Here is an 18,167-nt window from a genome sequence, read left to right as displayed (position 1 = left end):
TTGGAATTATATATTCTTTTTGCATTAGATGTCAGTAAGCAGCCATCCACTCCAGCGACCAAGAAGCCAACATCTTCTCCACTCACCCGGCCAGCACCAGCCAAGACCACCAAACCTGACACACCTAAGTCAGCCTCCACTGCCAAGGCAGAATCAGCCTCCAAAAAGCCCACCACCCCCAGCAAGGTGGCAGATGTTAAGACTAGCAAACCCAAGGAGGGAAAATCAACACCTTCCAAGGAGGTCAGCGCAAGCTCCAAGACCACAGGCAGCAAGCCCAGTGCTAAAACAAGCAGCCCAAAGAAGTCAGTTGGCAGTAGCACTCCAATGCCTGTAAAGGGTGGCCCTAAAGCCTCCCAGCCTGCAGAACCAGCAACCACAGAAGCTGAGGTGAAGAATGTGGTACCCGCTGTGGTTGCAGCCACTGCTGCAGCTGCTGCTATTGTTTCTGTAGTGACCTCTGAGGAAGCCCCTGAAGACTCAACTACAGCTTTTGTTCCTGCTGCCACTGAAGAGGCACCTGAGAACTTGTTTACCCAGGTCAATCCTGCTGCCTCTGAAGTGAAATTAGAAGACTTGTTTACTAATCCCATTCCTGCTTCATTTGAGGACTCTAAAGAAGATTTTAAAGAAATACCCACATGTGTCATTGCCCCAACCACTACGGCAGCACCTGAAGACAAAGTTACTCCAGTAATTTGTCCTGTCTCTGAAGAAACATATGAAGAATCTGTTACACTCTTCAATCCTCCTGTCTCTGAAGAAACACCTGAAGACAGAACTATGTCTGTCATTCCCCCCACCTCTGATCAGGCACGAGAAGAAACTGAATCACCTGCCATTCCCCCTACCTCTTATGAGGCACGAGAAGAAACTTTATCACCTGTCATCCCCCCTTCCTCTTATGAGGCACGAGAAGAAACTGTATCACCTGCCATTCCCCCTACCTCTTATGAGGCACGAGAAGAAACTTTATCACCTGTCATCCCCCCTACCTCTTATGAGGCACGAGTAGAAATTGTATCACCTGCCATTCCCCCTACCTCTTATGGGGCACGAGAAGAAACTTTATCACCTGTCATTCCCCCTACCTCTTATGAGGAACGAGAAGAAACCGTATCACCTGTCATTCCCCCTACCTCTTCTGAGGCACGAGAAGAAACTTTATCACCTGTCATCCCCCCTACCTCTTATGAGGCACGAGAAGAAACTGTATCACCTGTCATCCCCCCTTCCTCTTATGAGGTACAAGAAGAAACTGTATCACCTTTCATCCCACCTACCTCTTATGAGGCACCTGAAGAAACAGTTTCACCTGTCATTCTCTCGACCTCTTATGAGGAGCCTGAAGAAACTGTTTCATCTGTCATTCATCCTTCCTCTGAAGAAATGCCTGAAGACACAACTACATCTGTCATTCCCCCTACCTCTTATGAGACACCTGTTGGAACTGTTTCACCTGTCATTCCTCCTGCCTTTGAGGAACCCGAAGATATAGTTACACCTGTTATTTCTCCTACCTCTTATGAGGTGGAGCAAGTCTCCCTGAGCAAAGATGACAATGTCATGTCTCAACTGGCTGCTGAAGTGGATCTGGTCAGCCTGGAGGAATCAGTGCCTGCTGTGTCTCCCCTGGGAACCACAGTACTATCCCCACCATCCTCTCCCACCTGCCCAACATTCATTCCAGTCGAGCTCCCAAGCTCAGCTCCCTTCCTGGGTTTGCAGGGTCCAGCTGAATCATGGGCACAGAGCTCTTCACTGTACACCAGCACTGCGACCATAAAGAACCAGGAGCAGGAAAGACAGCAGGATGAAGAAAGTGAGCATGATGATGAGCAGGTTGATATGCAGATGCCCTCTGCAGCAGATCATGTGATGGGAAACTTTGATCTGCTGGGTTCCACTAGCGGGGATCACATCAGAACTGCAGCTCATATCTCCCCCTGGCAAGAAAGCGATGAGGCAGTGGAGAAAGCTGAAGAAGAGATTAATGAAGACAACGATGAAGAGGAGGAAGAGGAGGAGGGGGAAGAAGAAGAGAAAGAGGAGGAGGAGGAAAAGGTCAGAGAGATTGGCATTAAAGAATCAGTGCCCCAAACAGAAAAAGAAGAAGACTTTAAAAAGGGGGTGGCAGATTTTGCCAGCTGTGATTGGGGAATTATGCAATCAGACGACATGTACAGCAGTAATAAACACGACTCGGAAGTGACATCTCCCTTCTTTGCTGAAGACAATTGTAGTGCCAAAGAGACTAGCGATTTCATCATGAATGAGACTGACAGCGAACGGCCATTCACAGGGCCTCCGGGAATCCAGTCTTTTGGTAGTGAAGATGAAGAAGATGATGATGAGGAAGACGAGCATTTAAAGGAAGATATGGATCTGGGCTCAGATCATGATGATGAGTATCACAAACAACAGAAAGAGTTAGAGAAGGAGGACAAAGATGTGGAGATGACCCACAAGCACTTGGCTGAAAGTGGACTTGGGGTTTGTGGAAATGATGGTAATGATGATGATAAAGATGATGATAATGATGATGATGATGATAATGATGATTACACAGAGGAGCCACATCTAGATCTCAACAGCATGGGTCACACTGCTGCAGTGACATCTATGCCTTTGGCATCTGCATGGAGTCATTCAAATCCATTCTCTGATCCCTTTGCCCAGTCTGCTTCTGTCCTGTCAGAATCAAGATTCCAAGAGCCACTTAGCAAATTCCAAGTCGATCCAGACACAACCAACAAATTCTCGGCTGATCCAGATACACCACCCAAATCCCCAGCTGAGACATTTTTGAACATGAGTCCGCCCCTGATTCAGGCATCAGAACCTCAATCTGATATCCAAGAGGATACTGGGTGCTCTGTCCCAGTAGAGTCGGGTATCTTGGCAGCTCCTCCCATAGGAATGTCCCAGTCCAGCACTCTCAGTGGGACAGCCCTGGCTGCTCACAGCAGCAGTGAGACCAGCACACCTGAAGAACTTCGGGATTACGACAGCAGCTCAGGTGTAGAGTCCCGATCAGACAAGCAGCAAACACCAGTCCCTACCATGCAGACAGACATGGAGCAGGACCTTGGTATTCACCTTGAGCGTTGTGATGGGGAAGAGGAAGAGGCGGAAACTCTCCCGGCCGATGAAGTACTGGGTGATGCCGCAACAGCACCAGCCTCCGTTCCATCATCGCCATCAACCTCTGGGGATGAGGCCAGTGATACAGAAGGTGAGATGCAGATCAATGACCCTGATGTCCCAGTTGATGACAACACCACAGTCCCCCACAACCTTGCAGCCCTGGAGGAGGATGAGGAGGCCCCTGAACAGATTGGAGAGGAAGATGGTGATACGCCTCAGTCAGCCAACTCTGTGGCCTCCTATGGTTTTGACTGCTCAGCGTCCATGTCCAATGCCCACTCCATGGCTGAGAGCTGTGGAAAGAGCCCAGGAATCTTTAGCTTAGAAAATGAAGAGCAGCTTCCGGAAGAGGCCAAGGATCCCTCTTTCATCAAGGAGCTCACCCTTCCGGCAGCTACCGCCTACAGTGATGACTTGTTGGGCTGCCCAGTTGATTTGCTGCCTATAAGCGAGCCCACTGAGAGAGATGCTGGGTTTGACGAGCACTACATGCTGTGCAGTAAGACAGACCCAGGCTCTATGGAGGAAATGGATCCCGAGTCCCCCATGCACCTCTCTCCCCAACATGGGGATGATTCAGAAGGCCAGCCACCTTACTACTCTGCTATATGTGATAAGACTGATAACTTTCTGGCAGGTAACGTATAAAGTCCCTCCTTTGGAATGCACCTTGTCTACCCCAGACCCCACGCTCCTACCCTGTGTCCTTCATTTCTTCCAAATGTGGGGTTAGCAAGAAGACAAATGAATAGAAATAAGTAATAGAAAGGGGGTAAAGGGGGGAGCCGCCAGGTGAGGGATTATAGCTTTTTCTGAGCTGCTCTTCTGTTCTTCTATTACCACAGGTGATGGTTATGATTGTATGGCTTAAAATTGTGTATGTACAGTAGCTATTCTCATTTTCTATTAGAATGTACTTTTTAAATAACACTGCGCTTCATGGCACCCCTGAACCTGCAATGTTAGACTAAGTTAAGATAACTTCCTTTGATGAAAGGACAAAAATGCAACAAAAAAAAAGTTTAAAAAAATAAAAAAAATAAACACTTGGTGGACTCCAACTACCTTTGTATTTATCCTACTGTTTTTACCAATCAAATGTCAATTTTTTATACTTTGTTTTTTTTCTTCTGGTTTTTATTTGATTTGTTGTTATGATCCCTGTCTTACCTTAATGTTTGTACACACATCAGTTTTCCTGCACTGTAAAAGTAGCTTTACTGTCTTTTTAAACTTACTCCAATGTCCAGCACTAACTGTTTTAGCATTAAATACAGGTTAGATAATCTTCAGAAGCTTTTCACTCTCAAAGTGTTTGACATAGGGAGTTGAATGAGTGTTAGATGGCAAGTCATACTCAATTTTTTGGTTGTGTTTTGTTAGTTTTTGGGCTACTGCTGCACATTTTAGTGAAGGATAACATAGATTTTCATTGGCAAGTTAACTTAAGTGCTTTAAAGTACTGGGCTCAGATTGATCTGGATTCTTTCATTTACAGTACTTGGATATTTGTACTTCGGAACAGACTACTATTTATGTCTATGAAACGCAAGTGTTTTCCTGCATTTGTAAAACTTACAAATTATGCTTGCAGGTCATTGTACTGTGAGTATTGGGACATTACTACAAGAATTGGAACTGCATGTGCAACTAATTAAGGAATTGCTATAATCTTGATATGATTCCAGACATGATCCAGGAATGTTTGGACATTAATGATTCTCAATAACTAAAGTTTTGTTTTTCCAAAATTTCATTAAACATCATTGCAAGGCTGTCTGTTCCTGTTTGATTTTTTTGGTTTTATTTTGAGTGGCATGAAGGTGTCGTCTTATGAGTGCTCCTGTGGAATTTTATTTTGAACAGGATATGGATATCTGCTGAAATGGTGTTTATTCCAGATGTATTTTGATGAAATGACAAACAGTATAACCCCCCTTTTTCTATAGCATGTATTACCCCTAAACTCAAAACTAGAACAGGACCCCTCCCTGAAAGCCGAACACAAAAATGTTGCATGGTACCTCAAGGAATTGGTGGATGAATTTCAAGAATTGCCTGTTTTCATGTAGTAACATTAGATTGCATAAACACAAATTTGATACAAATATTTCAAAACCTGCCTGAATGTCAATTCCTGTGAGGGTGTTTCAGTGAACCTTCTTTCTGCTTTTCCTTTTCCATCTCTCGGTATCTCTCTCATCTCCTCTGCACTTCCTTTCTCTTTTTTTAACCACCTACCATCAAAAATAGTCATTTTGCATCAAAAATATCTGGAGGTGAATTTAACGTAATACAATTTATCATCAGTTTAACTCCTTGTCTGTTCTGTTCAAATTATGTGCCAGGTGACACAAATTGAGAGAAGGAATTTGTTCTCTCCATGAATCCATTATTTAAATAAAGGTTAAAAAATAAGCAAGTTTAGGTTATTACTATTTTTTGTGGATGTATGTATGTATCATTTCCCCTTAAAAACTTCATTAATTGAATTTGACCTTTTATTTTACATTTTGTTTAGATTTTTCTATTTGTTATTACTTATTTATGAATTTATTGTATCATATTATTTGTTTTTTATTTATGTATTATATTTATATGTGATTCATTTACATTTTCTAAGTACTATTCTGGCAGTCTATGAATATATCCAGGTACATGTGCAGTGAAAAATTCAGTTCTGCTACAATGTCAAACAATCAGACCCTCTGCAACCCACTCCCATTCTTGATTTGTTTCAGATATATCACCTTATTTAATTGGATATCATGGCTGACTTGCCAGAATAAAGCCTTTGTTTTTTGGGGGGACAGGCGAACACAAAACCTTTTAACACATACACTCTAGAAAGTTTCATCCTTGTCCAATGTCTGCTCTATTTTTCTCCATGAAGTTGTGACCAATAATCAAAGTATAGTATAAATATTCAAAGTAAAAATTATTGTCTTTGGTAACCAACAGCATGCCACAGATGAGGTTTATGGAGCTGAACATGTATTGAACACAGAATATTTTCCTTATGTGACGGTTTGTTAGTTTAAAAAAAATAGATGTTTACTGGAAGGATGTGCGGGAAAACTCGATTCCTGACTTTATTAAGTTCTGTCTAACTTCTTGTTTTTGAATTGTGTGTTTTCTTTTATCGTCTGCCTGTTCCTCTTTCTGTCTGTGATTTTCCTCTGTTCCCGTTCAGTCACACCCTTCTTCATAACGAATGCTTCTGTCAGTAAACGCATATTGCAAGTGCTCTTGACTGTCCACAGGGAAACCCAGGAACAGCATACAGACCAGTGAAGTTTCATTTAGCCAACTGGAGAATGCTAACCATCCAAGATTAATCCAAGAAATTAACGACAATAACTACCTCGCCCCTCTGCCGAGCAAACAGAGGCAGCTCCAGCAGCCACAGCCTCGTATCGAGGTTCAGCATGTTGATGCTCCTCCCAGGTTCCCACCAACTGGATCAGTGCCTAATGTGCAGCTGAGACGGTTAGAGCAACACCAGCTCCAGTTGAGACACATTCGACAACGCCAGGAGCAGGAAAGGCAGCAACGGATGTGTCTGGAAGAGGAAAGGCAGAGGCAGGAACAGCAAAGAGCCCTAGAGAGGCAACGTCGAGAGCTCCTTCAGTTGCAGCTCCAACAGCAGCAGCAGGAACACCGGCTTCGCCGACAGCTCCTGCAACGCCAGCTTGAGATGGAGCAGCAACAGAGAGTCAAACCACAGGTGAAAGGGCAACCGCCGTGTCTCCTGTCGCCCTCATCTGGACTTTGCACCATCTACGAGGCCATGGAGACCAGCGAGGAGGAAGAGGATGCGGGGAACAGATCTGGGGGTTCTCCCAAACAGACGGACCACTCCATCCCGCTGAGAGTGGCCAATGGAAACCTCCGCCGACCGCCCCCACAGGAGCTGGACTGGAACTCAAAACTGGACATGGTCCAGCAGCTGATTAACCAGACTCTGCTTCTGGCGGGGGAGGACGGCTGTCCCCCGCTCCTGTATCTACCGGGGCAGGGAGGGGGCATCCTCAGCCCTCTGGAGAGCAGCCTGTGGCCACACATCATGTCCCACTTCGACTGCTCCGCTGCAACAGTGGCCTCCGTCAGTAGTTACTCCCCCAGCAGCCAAGCCAGTTCCCCGCAAGGCGACTGGACTGTAGTGGAACTGGAGACACATCATTAAGAGCCTGATTCCTTATTCAGCCTAGCATGTGCACTAATAATACAATATCAATCCCCTATCCCAAACGATTATAGAAATACTGTCAATACCTGGACTTGCATTATACCAAGGTGCCCAATCCTGTCTCTGAAGAGCTTCCTCTTTGTTCAGTTTCAATCCTGCTCCAACTGTAATCAAGTTCTCCTGAAGATCTTACGTTGCCTTCAAAAATGTCATAATTCCCACTTCAGAAGTCGAGATTACGAGCTTGTTGCATTTAAGTGCTTTGTTGTTGGAATGAATCATGGAGGACACCAGGTTTATTCTTTGCCTATTTATTGGGCAAATCGTATTAAAATTAGCCATATAAACATGTACGATGCTATCCAGATCTGCCGGTTCTTACATTTTGGTCAAATTCTGGCTATTTTGCTGTGTATAAAGCATACAATACACTTCAAGTGATTACTCTTATATGTAAATATGCACTATGTTATTGATAAGGCAAGACGTTTAGCTGTTTTGGAGAAAAAAATAATAACTCATACCTGCCACAACAGTAGTTCTCCCGCTGCCATGTTTAAAGATTAAGGCATGCCCATCTCGGTATTTTGGGTATCAAAATTATTTGATACTGTATAACTAACCCAGGGGTAAACATGACATCAAAGGGAGTTACGTACAATTTTTACATAGGAAACTCATATTTACAGTAATTCCGATAGCACATGAAGGCAGCATTAGCTGGTGGTGGTGTGTGTGTGTGTGTTTGATTAGGATTGAAGCTGAAATTTGCAGGAAGGTAGATCTCCAGGAACAGGACTTGGACATACATTATACAGATGTACAGTGTTTGACACTTATCCTCGAACTATCTTTTTTGTTTCTTTGTTTGTTTGTTCGTAATTAATGAGGTCTCATCTATTCTGAATGCTGCCATTTTGAGTTTTCAGTTTGCAAGCACCTTTCTGAAGAGTTTGTTGTAGCATAAACCTATCATTTCTCTTCAACAAACACATACTTATGGATTAATGCTATTTCATTACTTTTCTGAAGTATTTTGACAACATGAAAACTAAATTGGCCATATTTTTGTTCTTGATTAGTCATACTGTCAATGATTGTAAAAGACAAAAACATTGTTTTAATCTTTCATCAAAATGCAAGAACTTGCTCTGCCTCTGAAATGACTTTCCTTTTTAGCTAACATCACTTATGGGTTATTGGTTAATGTTAAACAACAGCCAAATAGCTAATTAGGCATTGTTTAAGGCTAGTGTTTTCCAACAATGTCCCTGGAGGCAAAATAAAGCAGTGCACATTTTGGATGTCTCCCTTATCTGACCTATCCTTTTTAGGTCTTAAGTGGAGCTTATGTGACTCATACACGTACACAGGCATTCGACGCAATGTGCAGTTTTGAGCAATCGTTCGCCACAAATCACAAATTACTACCCATGTAAATTACAAACCCAAAGTACAACCTACAAATTACAACCCATGTTTAACCACCCAAAACAAAGAAACAAAGTGCAAAACCATTAAATGTGCATGTGCATAGTACGCACGGTAACAAAAATCTGGCGGTGCTCGTTCAGTACACGCATAATCTTCTGATGACAAATGACAAAATTATGAAAAGGGGGCTAAAGGCTGCAACCTCTAGTGTCTATCACTCGAGCATCTCTTGAGATCAGAGAAGTGAGGTTTACTTGCACAGCGATTAATAGCTTGTCTCCGTTACACTCACGGGGGGTGAGTGTAATGGAGATAAGCCTCACTCACATCCGGTTCACGGCACCAATGTAACCGCCAACATGAGAGTAGGACGCTCTAACAAGGGGGCTAAAGGCTACAACCTTTACTATCAGTTGCTAGAGCGTCTCTTAAGATCAGAGGAGTGAGGTTTATGAGAACAGTGACTACTAGCTTGCCTCCGTTACACTCACCCCCTTACCTCACTCCCATCCGGGTCACGGCACCAATGAAACCCCTTTATAAGAGTAGGACGCTCTAACAAGGGAGCTTAAGGCTGCAACCTCTAGTGTCAATCGCTAGAGCGTCTCGAGGTCAGAGGAGTGAGGTTTACTCGCGCAGCGACTACTAGCTTGCCTCTAATACACTCACCCCCATACCTCACTCCCATCCGGGTCACGGCACCAATGAAACCCCCTTTATGAGAGTAGGACGCTCTAACAAGGGGGCTTAAGGCTGCAACCTCTAGTGTCAATCGCTAGAGCGTCTCGAGGTCAGAGGAGTGAGGTTTACTCGCGCAGCGACTACTAGCTTGCCTCCAATACACTCACCCCCATACCTCACTCCCATCCGGGTCACGGCACCAATGAAACCCCCTTTATGAGAGTAGGACGCTCTAACAAGGGGGATTAAGGCTGCAACCTCTAGTGTCAATCGCTAGAGCGTCTCGAGGTCAGAGGAGTGAGGTTTACTCGCGCAGCAACTACTAGCTTGCCTCCGTTACACTCACCCCCATACCTCACTCTTATCCGGGTCACGGCACCAATGAAACCCCCTCCAAATGGGACTCGAAACCAGGTCCGCCGGCATGAGAGTGGGTTGCTCTAACAAGGAGGCTAAAGGCTGCAACCTCTATCATCAATCGCTGGCCTCCGTTAAACGCACTGTATGCTGACCCTTACGTACGTGTAAAAAGTGAAGTACACTTTGGCCTATAAATGAGCTAATGAGTTGAGTCAGGTGTGTTTGAATAGGAAGAGAAATTGAAAATGTGTAGTGTTGGTGTGCCTCCAAGAACAGGGTTTCAGACACTGTTTTAGGCAACTGTTGTAGGTAATGCAATTCTTAAATCTTGCCAATATTTAAGTAACTTAACAGTGGTTAATGTTAATTTAATAAAGGGCGCAACAGTTGTTTGAAAATTGACATTTTTGTATGTCCATTTTCAAACAACTGTTGCACCCTTTATTAAATTAACATTAACCACTGTTAAGTTACTTAAATATTGGCAAGATATTTAAAATATTGGCTGTTGTTTCAAGAAGGGGTAATTTTGAAAGATGCAATTTATAACAACAGTATGATTAAATTCCTGCAATATTATGCATGTTCTGTTATGGATTAAAAAATTCAAGGTCTAAAGAGGAATAGAGTCAGGGGTTTTAAACATTACAGTATTATGCCATACAGAATCATTTCAAGAAGGGGAAATTGACTGCAAACTCGTATTCAGGTCTGAGCATCTTTTTAGTCCTGGATGATACATGTATGCAATTTATGGTCATATTTAGACTTAACTTTGTAACTGTTTGTCTCGGTTCGTAAGTGTTTATAAGTGTAAATGTAACAGATTACATAGATATTGTTTGTAATTAGATTAGATGCGTTCTGTCACATTACGAGTGGTGTTTTGTTGTTGTCTAAGGACTGTTGACCTCGTGTTGCTGTAGACAGAGCTGCTTTGTTTGCTCTCCTCGGGATTTCAGTTGTAGGGAAACTCTTTTCTCCCAACATTCCTGAACCATTACCTCATTTCCTGGGTCCCTCAATGGGTTTCCTGGGTTACCGATGATGTCATGGCAACTACTAAAAAAGGAGGTGTCTAAAAGACATACGAGGGAGAAATGGTGTGTGTGCGTGCGTGCGTGTGTGTTTCAGACAGTATACTCTCCTCCAGACACAAAGGTTTAGTAAATTAACTGTTTGCTGTCTGTAATGTCAATCTGATTTAAGTATTTTTACACAGAGCTATATATACATTGTATGAATGGGGGGTCTTTGTTCATTTTGTATATTGTCTTTACCTTTTAGAAGTAGTTTGGCTATAGACTCGACCTGTTTTAGACAGACTAATGAACTGCAATAGTGCCATCTATTGATGATGCTTCATAACAGCAACTGATGTGGATTCTCCGATTTGCTCAACCAAGTTGTATCATGTATTATATTTAGGAATAAATTAAAGATTCGTCTGTCATCCCTTTATAGAGCATGTAGCAGCCAGTTAAATGTACTTTCTGAGGTTATCATTTATGAGGTAAGTTAACTGTATCATTGTGTGTTTTGTTTTTTAAAGATATATTGTAATTAATCACTGGAGACATGTCTACCATGTTGTATTGATGTGTTTATACTTTTTTTTGTTTTAATCAAATCATAATTGTAATGATAAATGTATTCGATACCAGCAGATATTTAAGACTCATTTCCCTTTTCTTTTTTATCATCTCCTGCTATTTAGAACGACAGTATAATACTTTTGTTTTACTCCCTGTATATTATGCCTATTCAATTCAGGATGGAGGAGAAGAGTCCAGCGGTTTAATTTAAGTCTTATGAAGCGTATAATCAAAGTTGTCTTAAATAACTACAGTATGTTCTATTAAAGGAGAGGACAATGTAATAAGTAAGGGATAATGTAAGGGACCGGCTGGGTGTACATTATCCCGCTTATTACACGGCTACTAGTCTCAAATAAATTAGACACAAAATATTGTTTTGAGATTAAATATTTTATTAGCTCTTACGCAAAACTTCCGCAACGAAAAACAGTTCCAGCCTGCTTTAAGCCTTTATCTATTGCTGCTAAATGTTGAAAATGAATGCTGAAAGGGTTAGTTCACCCAAAAATGAAACCAAGCCTATGATTTACTCACCCTCAAGTTATTATAGGTGTGTATGACATTCTTCTGTTAGACAAATACAATCGGAGTTATATTTAAAAAGTCCAGGCTAACGTTAATCCCAGCAGTAGTTGTAGTTGTGTTTGAAGTCCATAAAAAATGCAGCTGTCCGTCAAATAACGTGCTCCACACGACTCCGACGGGTTAATAGAGCCTTCTGATTCGAATCGATGCATTTGTGTAAGAAAAATATCCATATTAAAAACGTTATAAAGGAAACCTGCCTTGAAGTCTTCCATTGTAACCCACGGCAGTTTAAGCCACAAGATGGCGCCAGCGTTAAGCACAGAAGTAGTACCGGTCAAGATAACTCGTAGTACCCGGATGAGCGGGTGTTAACTGGAAATAACGTACCGCTGGAATGTGCGATTGACCAATCAGAATCAAGTATTTCACAGAGCCGTGTAATAATTATAATTAACTGCAGAGTTGAGTACTTTGGAAGAAAGGCACAATAAAACTGCATTATTTCATGACAGATATATTTCATTTATTAATTTTTTATATTAATTAGATTTATAATAATGAGATTGTATTATTGTTTCATATATTTGGCATTACTGGTGAAGGTTGCTTGTATGGATGAGTATCTCTTTAACGTCCAATACTTGTTCCATTATTACACTCCTTCATCCCTATGTTCATATCTGCTGTCCTCTTTTCCATCCTACAGCTCAACCTTTCTGTCATTCATTGATCACAGTACTACACTTCTCAAAAGTAGAGCCGTGAACCCAGTCGTGATCAGTTAGTTATAGGCTCAGTGTTTTTCTCCTTGGACACTTTATCATCATGTGTCATGGCCGATGTTCCTGTGGAGGATAGGATTTAATATCAGTTTACAGGCTAAATACATGCAATTAACAATTAAATCTTTATTCTAGTTTTAGCCTCTAGGTTATGCTTACAATATTTTGCTAACTCAGCCACAGCTAAGCTAGAATTACCTTTCTCGAGCGTCTGTGCTGGTCGGTGTGATAGTCACACTAGATAAGAATAACCCAAAACGAGTTTTACTTTGGACAAACATAGTATTCCTGGAAAAAATAACCTGCTTGCACACACTCTTTTCAGTAGGTCAGACGTCTCACGGCGTGTTTACAAGCCCCGCACGCGAAACGCTGCACAAGAACAGTTAACCAATCACTGCGTTTAATTACCAACTTCTGATGTAGGCTACTACTGACTGATTATACTATTCAATTTAAACCGCTGTATAAATACATCACTATTTGTATACATTTTATTATCTTAAATTGGATATTTGACTTTCAGTTTAAGCCATGAAAAAAATAAAACATTTTCAAACGGTCGTTATTATGTTTATGACTTACCAAAGGATGAATTTTGTTTGGATAATGGTATCAAACACATAATAATAATAAACTACATAGACACGTTCACCCACTGTATATTTTGAAGGTGCTTACTGCCTGAAATAACAACACCTACTTATGTGGGTGTTTTAAACTAGAAGGCCTTTTAAAGAATCTCACGACGTGTCAATGTAATCCACAAGGGGGCGCAGTTTCCAACTTTACCAGAAGTGAAGACAGATTAAAGTATTTAAGTGTAGCATTTCTGTTCTAATCCTGTAATAATACACATGTGTATTGCTGATCTGGCCTAAATGCTGTGTGGAATCCGGCACGTCTTAAATCTTCAATAAACCCGTCTCCGGCGCAATAACTCCGATCTTTCAAGTATTCATATTCTTGTGTAATGGAGGCGCCATCCTCAATAAACCCGTCTCTTCCGTGATACCCTGAAACCTTGAATATACCGATCTAATATGATTTCTGACCTGTAAGGTTGCCAGAATAATAATCTTACACGGGGTATTAATAGGCCAGAGGAGAACTGGCACCCCGACTGAGTCTGGTTTCTCCCAAGGTTTATTTTTGTCCATCACGCCCTGATGGATGTTTGGTTCCTTTGGTCGCCTTTGGCTTGGCTTGCTCAGTTGGGGACACTAACATTATGATCCAGGTTATTCAACTAAATATACAAATTCAATTAATTAATTAGGTCTTAATTCTATAAACTATAATACAGATCTGCCAACATTGTCGCTGTATAATAGATTAAAATAAGCTGATAACATCACTGTTTTCTCCAGAACAACTGTACAGCCAAATCTAATTTTGTTGCAATATTATCCTGTTTGACACTGTGAAGCTGCTTTGACACAATCGGCATTGTAAAAGCGCGATATAAATAAAGTTGATTGATTGATTGATTGATTGATTGATTGATTGATTGATTGATTGATTGATTGATTGATTGATTGATTGGAATGATGGCCTTTGTGTGGGCCACTCCTGTTTGCCAGATCTGGGCCACAAGCGAGTCATAGCAAGGCCATATGTCAGCCAAGAGCAAAGAAATAAACCAGAACTGGACCTTATCTGAGCTACAAAATCTGGTGATATAAAATATGGAGTCATTTCAGCTTTAATAAGCCTGTTAACAAGCAGAATCACTGAAGGAAAGAAGAGAACAGAAAAAGAGACGAGCAGAAACACAAGAACTACAACTGACTACACAGCTTTAGATGAAATCAACTGAAGATAAAGAAGACATTAAATCTCTAAAGATCTCCTCAGAGGAGGATTAAACAACTCCACAAACAGCATTACCAGCTTCACACATTACTGACCAGACTGACTTTATTTCTGTCAGACGTCTACAGAACCTCTTACAGAGAATCAACTGAAGATCTCTGAAGATCTCATCAGAGGAGGATTAAACAACTCCACAATCAGCATTACCAGCTTCACACATCACTGACCAGACTGACTTTATTTCTGTCAGACGTCTACAGAAGCTCTTATAGAGAATCAACTGAAGATCTCTGAAGATCTCATCAGAGGAGGATTAAACAACTCCACAAACAGCATCACCAGCTTCACACATCACTGACCAGACTGACTTTATTTCTCTCAGACGTCTACAGAAGCTCTTATTGAGATTAACACAGGGTTAACTCTAATGTTTCATTTGAAGTCACCACAATGGTGATCAGTGTTTCCATTAGTTGGGCTCTTCACACTTATTATACGTTTTTGGCTGCTCTGAAAGTGTGTTTGTAAAACACATTTGCAGTAGTAAATGAAGCTAAAGAAAACTCACATTACATGATGGTGGTTACCTGTTGATGGTTTTATAATCTATATTACATCTATGTGCTTCTACAGCAGGGATGGGCAAACTCGGTCCTGGAGGGCCACTCTCTGCAGAGTTCAGCTTCAGCCTTAATCAAACACACCTGGACAAGCTAAGTCAGTGTTGGATATTACTGTAAAAAAGTCTGGTACAGTCTAACAGTGGGGGAAAGATGATATTTTATGTGAATAGTGCCAGTGAAGTACAAAGCTTAGTCTAAAAAATAGGCCTAAGAGTTTAGTAAAAAATATGGGAAAAATAGTATCTGTGCCCAATGAAAAAGGTAAGCTTTTTTGATTCAAATAAATTCATTTTGGTATCTTATTTCCTTTTAGTTTTAATATGCACTGAAAAAAATGACTTTGTGGTATGGTAAAATCTATTACATTAATTCATGTAATTATTACATTGTAAAATCAAATTTAAGTTGGAACTATATATCTTAAGTAAAATGTACACAGTCTATTGTAATAACTTAACTGAGAAAAAAAGAGTAAATTTTATTATATATTTACAAATAATATTTAATGTTTTATAGTCACAGCACATTCACCTAAAATATTAAGTAAATTTTAATCGGAAAAGCAAAGTGCATTTGAAAATGCGCACAGATTTTTTGCAAAGATCCCACTTGTTCAGTGGTGGCAGAGACGGTCATTTCGGGATGTTGCTTTTATGTGGCTGACTTATTCTCAATAAGTTTTGACTTTTCACTGAACATGAGTTTTAATCACAACAACAGTAGCCATCGCTACATAAATTATTATCAAGAATTAATAGAGGTTTTTTTTAATGTCAGCATGATGGCGATTAGTGTTTTCTTTAGTTGGGCAGTTAGGCGACTTTTTAATGTTAGTGTTTCTCTGTCAGAGTTTGCTATGGCAAGAAAAGCAGAGAAAACATGATCAGATGCTTTTGGCCGCTTGATGATAAGAATATGATCATTGTGTAGTGGCTTAATTCACCAATCTTATACGTGAATATGAGCAAGATACTAATAACCTTGTTTTATTCTAGAAAAGATCCAGCACAGTTTTAACCAGAAAAGTTAAATACGTTTTATAACAGACTGTACACTAAGCACTTTGAACACCTGCAAGCTTTTCTCACACACAGAGATCAAGATTCAGCCTAAGAATCTCAACAATGGTGACATGCTTCCTGCCACAATGCATTCTGGGAGCATCATGCAAAACTAAGAAATATCAGCAATATTCACTTGGGTTTTGTAATTGGATGCAATGGTAATCTGAGTGAAAGTTACAATCTATAGATGAGTATTGCCAGTGCAATTTACTTGTGTATTTTACATAAAAAATAAGTGGTTCTAGTAAGTAAATATTACTTAGAATAGCCCGAGTAAAGATTACAAGCACTTTCTGTGTGGAAAAAGTTTCCTAGCTTTTTTTAAGTAAATGTCACTCCAAATTTTTTTCAGTGTGTAAACCTGTTTCTTACCTTGAATATAGCTTCTGATTTAAGACTGGGTAAAAATATAATACAGATTGTTCTTTTAAAGGAACACTCCACTTTTGTTGAAAATAGGCCCATTTTCCAACTCCTCTAGACTAGAGTTAATCAGTTGAGTTTCACCATTTTGAATCCATTCAGCCGGTCTCCAGATCTGGCGGTAGCACGTTTAGCATGTTTTGATTTGACCGTTAGCATCTCGCTCAAAATTGACCAAAGAGTTCTGATATTTTTCCTATTTAAAACTTCACTCTTCTGTTGTTACATCGTGTGCTAAGACCGACGGTAAATTAAAAATGCGAAAGCAAAGTTCCTTGATTATTACGCAGGAATGAGAGTATAGTTCGTAGCCACATCGGTCTAGAAAATCTAAACTTCTCACTTTCTGTCAGTCTTAGTACACGATGTAACTGCTTTTGTTGAGACAAAGCCAATATGACAGAAATAACATGTCGGTCTCAAGGTGTTGTAAGAGGGTGGAGTTTCTTGTTCGTTAAAACAGGTCAAAAATCAGAACAACAATAGGAATGCTTCCTGTTACATTTTTAAAAAATTCATTCAAATACAATAATATCTTGGATCAAACACAAGAGAACAACGAGAGAGCAAAAATTAGACACTTTATTAGTCAGTCTTTTACTGCTCTTTAATTATTAGTGTGTGAAAGCTCAGATATTCTCCAGGGTCTGCAATGAATAAATGTTTATCTTAATGATTTCTTCACATGCTGAAGTCACAGTAATAAACACACACCTGCTAATGGGGCTGAGTGTCAGCGCTTGGAGACACAAACAGCTAAAGACAAAAAGATGGACCCACTTTATATTAGCTGGCCTTAGCTACTATGTACTATCATTTAAATTAATCATTTGATACTCTGCACTTTTAAAAAAAAATCAGTTTTTCTAAATAATATGCTGCATTTACAAACTTGACACCTATTTGACGAATCATGCATTTCAAAAGCACGATTTCCCAAAGATTTTTGTTTCATATAGAGGACATTTCACAAATGCCAATCAACATTTGGGCAGAGCTTGGCGCTGATTGGATAATCCTTTCACATTTATTACTTTTTTCTGTCTGTGTCTGGCAAGTGGCATGGGGAAATATGGGAAATGATTGTAAATTAATATGGCAGTAGGAATTGATGAAGATAAAAACACACTGCCTTAAACACAGCCACAGTTCTCAATAGAAATTCAATAGAGTCAAAATACATTTTCAGTCACAAATAAGAAATGAGAAGCGTGATGTCATCACCACACACACAGATTGATCTGTCATGTCTGTCGACTCTTCAACTTCAAACCAATCAGCGCCGAGCACCGCCCATGCCTGTTGATTGGCATTTGTGAAATGTCCTCTATTATTATTATGAAGAAAAAAAAAATCTTGTAAAATCGTGCTTTGGAAATGCATGATTCCTCAAATAGGTGTCAAGTTCGTAAACGCAGCATATTATTATGAAAACGGCTTTTTGAAAAAGCACTTTTAATAATGAAACAAACTTTTTTAATAAACATAACAATAGTGTGTGTGTGGAAGGGGTAATTGTGCAA

General features: G+C 40.5%; 1 protein-coding gene across 1 annotated transcript in view; it reads left to right on the top strand.

The window, feature by feature from the left end:
• The window catches only part of prr36b (proline rich 36b), a 44,889-nt gene extending 39,967 nt beyond the window's left edge, over positions 1-4,922 (top strand). The window contains exon 5 of the mRNA XM_067456108.1: positions 29-4,922. Within this exon, the coding sequence (XP_067312209.1) occupies positions 29-3,795 (3,767 nt within the window). The 3' untranslated portion in view covers positions 3,796-4,922. The remainder of the gene's footprint in view (positions 1-28) is intronic.
• The last annotated feature ends 13,245 nt before the right edge of the window (positions 4,923-18,167 follow it).

The sequence above is a fragment of the Pseudorasbora parva genome, chromosome 2, assembly GCF_024679245.1.
Source record: "Pseudorasbora parva isolate DD20220531a chromosome 2, ASM2467924v1, whole genome shotgun sequence".
Lineage (NCBI taxonomy): Eukaryota > Metazoa > Chordata > Actinopteri > Cypriniformes > Gobionidae > Pseudorasbora > Pseudorasbora parva.
The sequence above is the reverse complement of the archived record's forward strand: the minus strand, read 5'-3'. Positions and strand labels throughout refer to the sequence as shown.